The sequence below is a fragment of the Urocitellus parryii genome, chromosome 12, assembly GCF_045843805.1.
Source record: "Urocitellus parryii isolate mUroPar1 chromosome 12, mUroPar1.hap1, whole genome shotgun sequence".
NCBI lineage: Eukaryota > Metazoa > Chordata > Mammalia > Rodentia > Sciuridae > Urocitellus > Urocitellus parryii.
The window spans coordinates 4,448,315-4,455,038 of NC_135542.1; the positions used below are offsets into that span (position 1 = coordinate 4,448,315).

Here is a 6,724-nt window from a genome sequence, read left to right on the forward strand (position 1 = left end):
TAAATGCTGAGTAATTTTCCTGTGGAGCCAACAGTCGGAGCGGGGACTGTGCCCATGGCCACAGTATTTTTATCCTACTTGAGCCCACACCGCAGCGCGGCCGCGGGCGTCCTGAAGGGTGTCCCCGCGCGGCACCCTCTGGAATCGCCGGCCGGGACCCTCACCGGCTCCCAGGGCGACGTGGACAGCAGTGCCGCCGCCGAGTCCCGCGCTACCCAGTGCGGGGCCGCGGGGTCGGCGGAGGACGGTGGCATCTCCGCCGCGCGGAGCCCGTGGTCACCGAGACCGGGGCCAAGGCCCTTCCACCCGGCCTCCGGGTCTCCTCGCCTGGGCCTAGGCGTCCAGGGGTCTGCGCCCAAGTTGGCCGGCTGCTCTGCCGCTAAAGTGCCAAAGGGTAGAGCCGCAGCTCCCGGGGAAGGGAGGGACACTGATGCGGGGCCACCCGGGGCCCCACACCGCCCCCCGCCGGGCCGCGGAGCCGGGGAATGAATGGGGTCCTCAGGGCCACCGCGCCGCGTACTCACAGGCCACGTAGGCGAGCAAGGCGATGCCCAGCAGCAGCTTCATCGTCCTGCGGTTGACGGCAGACACGAGGCGCACCAGCGCCTGGCTCCTCACCATCCCCAGGAGCCGCGCGGGTCCTGGACGCTGCCGCGCGGGGGCCGCCTGCTACACAATGCGCGGCGGCGGCCGCCCGGGAAGAACCCGCCCCCTTGGCCCGCGCGGCCCCGCCCCCACGCTCCGGCTTCCTGTCGGCAGGACCCCGGCGCACGCGTCGCTCCGCCCCCGCCTCCGGCTCCACCCCCGCTGCCCCGCCCCTACGGCTCCTCTTCCCGCAGGCGCAGTGGCCGAGGCTCGCGCCGGGGTTTTCGAAGAACGTGCCTGAGGGAGGGCGCGGCGCCTGCGCATCTTGGCGAGTTTGCTCCCGGCTCCGGGGCTGGCTGGAGCCGAGGTGGGGAAGGCGCGCAGTCAGAAAGGTGTGTCTCCCGCACTCAAGGCTCGACCGCGGGCTCCGAGTTTGCGAACCCAGCCCTGCGGGTGGCACGCCGTGGGCACTGGAGGGTTGACAGGAAAGGAAACACATATCGATGCCCAATTTGGCGTGTCTTTGAAGTTCTTTGAATGCTGCTCTCAGAAAGTGGACTGAAGGGCTCTCTGGGCTGTGCTGCGAGCTTCTCGACCTGGGATCAGGGCAGCGGAAAGGATGGGTGCCCGCGTCGAAACCACAGCACGTTTTCTGTTATGAGCAACCGGGATGTCGTTCTTTAAAAAACAAGTGATTATTAAAAAGTCATGCTGATCACATAAATTTAGGATGAATCAGGAAGAGGGGAAAATGAGATATTTCATCGTGTGAGTTTCATCCCCACCTTTTTGTTGAGTTTATCTGTTCCTTGTAGTTATGGGGTGAATAGCTGTGCTGCAGTGGTTTCATGAGGACCTGAAGTCATGTCTTTGATAAGCATTTATTGTGATGGGGACCATAAACATGGTGAGTCAAAGGGTCTACTGTAATCAGAGGTTCATGGTCAGATTCGCAGAGAGCTGGGTGGTAGAGAAGAAAGGCAGTTGCACAGGCCCGTGTGACACCAAGCTCCCAAGGTAATGGGGAGCTGCTAATCTTTGACCACAGGGAGAAGTTTCTGCCGGAAGACTGCTACAGCTCTGACCTCCTGCAACCTCCGGACCATTTTGCTCTACTCAGTCATTGAATAACCTCCTTTGACTTTATTAGAAAACTCCAACAAAAATAAATAGCCCAACTAGCAATAAATCAAAGGAGTTATGTGGCCCGTCATTCAAACTACAGAGCACAGATCCTGTCCTTCTGGGATTCTGATGCAACATTCCCCCATTGGATCCCTCCGCATGAACGTTGAGAATCACTGGATTGAGGAAAGAAGCTGAGCAAATTCCCATAAGGGCAGAACCACCCTGCTATTATCCATGCTGCCTCCTTGCAAGAAGCCCAGTTCCCTGTGTCTGAGGTGTCCAAAGAGGCTGCCAGGTGAAAAGACACTTGGCATGGGAGCCAGAGGCCTGGGTCCCAGGATGATCAGGTCCCAGAGCAGACCTTTTTGGAACAAATTAGTTTTTGTCTGTGAATCTTCCTTTCCTCATCACTGGACATTTGGGGTTTGTTAGATCTGTGATTTTTGAAAAGAGGAGTATCTAGAATAGGTGGTGGTCCTGATCACCTCCCATTCTATGATCTGGTGGTTTTTATATTAAAACTAAGGAGCAGAGATGGGAGAAAAGACTTTGTTGACACCTGTCCTGCCAGAAAAATTAGACTGAAGATTCTAGCAAATTTTAAGCATATAGTTTGTAAGTGGGGTTTAATTTATAGGTATGTATTAGTTCAGGTAGACCAGAAACTGAAATACATTTTATTTCTGCATAAAACTCTTTAAATCCAACCTTCCTAGTTGAGTGTTTTTCATGCTCTCAGACACTATTACCAACTTCTGCCTCCTTGGATGAATCCTGTGGAAATCCCATTACGGGCTGCTACTAAAGTAGCTGCTGTTGTCATTGCCATCTGAAACACTGTTGGTATCTCCAGGAACTCAGCCAGAGTTCAGGCATAAGCAATAGTAAGTGTGGCCCCGGTAAGATCAGAAGCCCTGAGGAAAGAGCTGCCAAAGAGACCCTCCAAGCTCTCCTTGGCCTTAGACAGCACCCCATCGATACCCGTGAGCTGCCCTGTCTCATCCTAGCCCTCCACATTCTGGAACAGATTCTGGGCTCACATCCCTACCCCCACATTGCCCTTGCTGTCAACCCCCTGCATTCTTCCCATGGATCTGTTAACAACAATATTTTAAAGCAATTACTAGTTAAAAGGCAGTGCTCTTCACACTCATGCTAATTAAAAAATGAATCATAATATGGCTCTTCTTCTGAAGTGTTAAAAATCAAAGGAAAAGAAAAAACTAACATTTATTAAACTTCAACAATGTTCCAGGGACTATTACACCCGGAACTTTTGCAATTTATCACATTTAATTCTTGTAACTCTCTATGGGATAGAGTTTCTTTGTTGCCACTATCCTTTTTTAGATAGTAGCTGTTGAACCCATGCAAAGAAAAGACCACCAACTCCAATTTTAAATCAAATTAAAGCAAGCCTATATTGTGTACACAAGAGAGCTGGCCAGTGACTGTCTCACCGAAGCCCGTCTAGAGAACAGGGACAGCTCACTGGGAAAAAAGTTTTTATAGCACAGAAAGTTACAAAGAGGGGTGTCTTGGGAACTTACAGCTAACAGGGTTCTGGCAAGCAAAATACAAAGGTAGATAGCAAGTTAATGATCTACATAGCTTAACATTTCAAGGTAGGGAGTAAATTGAGATTCCAATATCAGAATTTATAAGGGACTGCTAAGGTTTTCTGGTCAAGGAGAATTTATGAGGGGCCACTAAGCTTTTAGGGAGGGTTGTTATCTGGTCAAGGAGAGCCAGGCATGGGTGAGTTCAGAGCATGGGCAGGAATTTCAAACAAATTTTTAAAACATCAAATTAAGGTCAGACCAAATAGAAATCTTAGTATTTTATAGTAAAACAGAAATGAACTTTTCATGACTTTGTGAAGAGATGAATCCCAATCTTAAGATGGAATTAGGCTGGGTTCATCAGTAGCATTCTTTGTTAAATTAAATTTTAAATTAATAAATAAAAATTGCATATACTTATGGAATACAGGATGAAATATAGAATGGCTAAAACAAGCAAATTAACATCTCTTGTACCCTGTATACTTAATTTTGTAATGAGAACATGTAAAATCTACTCAACAATTTTCAAGTTTACAGTATATTGTTACTAACTATAGTCACTGTGTTGTATAATGGATCTCTTGAATTTACTCCTCCTGTCTTAGTGAAATTTTCTATCCTTTGAATTCCCAGCCCCCAAATCCTGTACCCCTCAGCACCTGGTAATCACAATTTTCCTCTCTACTGGTATGGGCTCAACTTTTTTAGATTACTGAGTATCATGCAGTGTTTGTCTGTTTGTGCCTGGCTTATTTCACTCTTAGTATCTTCCAGGTTTATCTACATTGTGCCAAATGGTATGCTTTCTTTTAAAGAAATAATAGTGTTGTATTTTATTGTATGTAAACACCACAATTTCCTTACCTATTCATGTGTCACTGGATACTTGTGTTGCTTCTATCTTTTGACTACTGCAAATAATACTGCCAAGAGTATGGGTCTTGAAGAGATATTTGTACAAATAATCTGCTTTTAATCCTTTGGGGCATATACCAAAATTGGAATTGCTGGATCATGTGATAGTTCTGTTTAATTTTTTGAGGAATCTCCATACTACTTTTCTTTTTTCTTTCTTTCTTTCTTTCTTCCTTTCTTTCGAGAGAATTTTAATATTTATTTTTTAGTTTTCGGCGGACACAACATCTTTGTTGGTATGTGGTGCTGAGGATCGAACCCGGGCCGCACGCATGCCAGGCGAGCGCGCTACCGCTTGAGCCACATCCCCAGCCCCCATACTATTTTTCTTAATGGCTGTTTTAATGTACTTTGCTGCTGCCTTTATTAGATGGAGAAACTGAGCCTCTAAGCAACTGGTAAATGTCTAGTTTGTTACCATTCACGTAGCTGGGATTTCAGGGCTGGGGTCTAAACCATAGCTTTCCCTGTGTGAGGACCCTTTCTATGAGAGAGGCATATTGCCAAAGTGACAGTCACAGACTTCTTTAAAGAGAAGGGGCCTTTTTCTGGTCGCTGGAATTTCCTTCTTTCCTTGTCTCCTCCCCTGATCTACCCTCTCCTGGTTATTGTTCAATGGTGCTCCTGTTCCTGTCCACCTATCTATGTTAGTTTTTCTGTTGGATCCCCTGCTTAGGAATACAGTATGGAAGTGTCTGTCTGATTGGGTCTCCTGCTTGTATACACCAGCACTGTCATCACCCAAGAAGTTGACCTCATTGAAAGACTCTCTCCATGCTCCTTTGGTCTGGCCCTGCCCGCCGACTTCCTTACTGGCCATCTTGCCCTGGCTGCCTACACCCTTCTACATCTCCCTCAATGGTGGGATGTGTTGAGTGCTCACTCTGGGATAGAGATGAATAAATGGCTAAGAAACTTTGCAAGAAGGAACCATGCTTCCAGGCTGTAGAATGTCACTTGTCATGCAGAGACCAGGTGGTACAGGCTCACAAGCACTTGCTATTAGCAACATTCTTGTGAAAGTATTCATACTGTGAAAATGGGCAGTGTTTACTTTTAAAAAAATATATCACATGTTTGCTTCCAAGTGAGAACAGTGAGTGAGGGAAAGCTTTGCAGAGCAGGAGCTATTTGAGCTGAATTTGAAAGGATGTGTAGGATTCGGATGGATCATATTTGGGCATAGACATCCTCAGGAAATAGCCTGGGAAGGAAAGGCTCCATAAGGAATGATGGGCACCTTTGGGTAGAGGAACAGAGAACAAGAAGAAAAGGTATTAAAAAAAAAGTTAAAAAGGTAAGATCCTGAAAGACCTTGTGTGTTAATTACCAACTAGGAGTCATTCATGCCCTGTCAAGGGTTACTTTGTTTGCTAACTATTCACCAGTATCTCTTGGCATCCACCTGCTCTTCTGTACCATGTTCTGAGCTCTGCTGAGGCTCAGGAGGTGCACACTGTGTCTTCTGGCTTCCTGTTAGGTTCTGCCAACAGGATGCTTTGGTGGAAGATCAGTGGGTAGAAGAGAGATGCTTCTGCCTGATGCTAGTGGCTGCAGGCCTTTGCTGGCATTTGCAGAAAGGGTGGGGTGATTCTGGACTCCAGCAGCCCCATGGGAGGCAGCTTCCTCTCAGAGGTCCACTCCCCATAATCAAGGCCTCTTTTCTGGTTTGATTAGAGCTGCCAGCTCACAAACCTTTGCAGCTTTAGGTTTCTGGAGATTGCTTCTTTCTGTTTTGCTCCCCCTAATACCTCCTCTTTCTTTTGGTTTTGTTGACCCTGTGAACATCTTTGCAACCAAATCCTTATATTAATTTTTCTATGTGAAGTACTTAGAATAATTTTCCTGACTAGACCTAATATATCTTTCTCTAGGAAATTTGATAAAGAAGGCTTGGGCCAGGGCTTCTCCCGAGTTGCTGTCATTAAAATTGATTTTTAAGAACAATTTTATATTTACATAAAAATTGAAAAGATGGTACAGAGAGTTGCCACATACCCCGCTCTCTCTTTCCCCTATTATCAACATCTTGCATTTATGGGATTTTCATCACTTCCTATCCAGGGTTCACATTATCAACAGGATCTGTGATTTTGATGTTGCCCTTGAAGTGACCTTGACCCAGTTTAGGTTTCTCCACTGCAGTCACTCTCCCTTCTTCCATGCTGTAGTCTTTGGAAGGACACTCACTCTGCAGCCCCCATGTCTGTAGGGTAGGGAGGGATGCTCTTCTCATGGGGGAGAAATGTACATAAATTACTTGGAATTCTATCGCCCAGGGGTTTAGTTCTTCTCTCCCTTTATTAATTAGTCATTTGTGTCAATATGAACTCATGAATATTTATTTTATACTTTCAAGTTAAAATATAGTAATATATTTATTTTTCTGTTCAGATTGTTTCAGCTTTTCTTATTGGGAGTTTTTTCAGTTGGCTCCTTTTCTCTTTGAAAAACTGCTAATCATTGTGGGATTTTTTTTTCTTTTTTCCTTTTCTTTGTTTTTAGGTATTCTTTTATTTTTTAGTACTATA

General features: G+C 46.3%; 1 protein-coding gene across 2 annotated transcripts in view; it reads right to left on the reverse strand.

The window, feature by feature from the left end:
- Uxs1 (UDP-glucuronate decarboxylase 1) overlaps positions 1-717 on the reverse strand; it is a 93,791-nt gene extending 93,074 nt beyond the window's left edge. The window contains exon 1 of one of the 2 annotated variants that reach the window (XM_077791758.1): positions 525-717. Coding sequence is in view for 1 of the 2 variants with exons in the window: in XM_077791755.1 (XP_077647881.1) it covers positions 525-621 (97 nt within the window). In the remaining variant the exon portion in view is untranslated. The remainder of the gene's footprint in view (positions 1-524) is intronic. The other variant, XM_077791755.1, reaches the window with a different exon arrangement.
- Between the last annotated feature and the right edge of the window lie 6,007 nt (positions 718-6,724).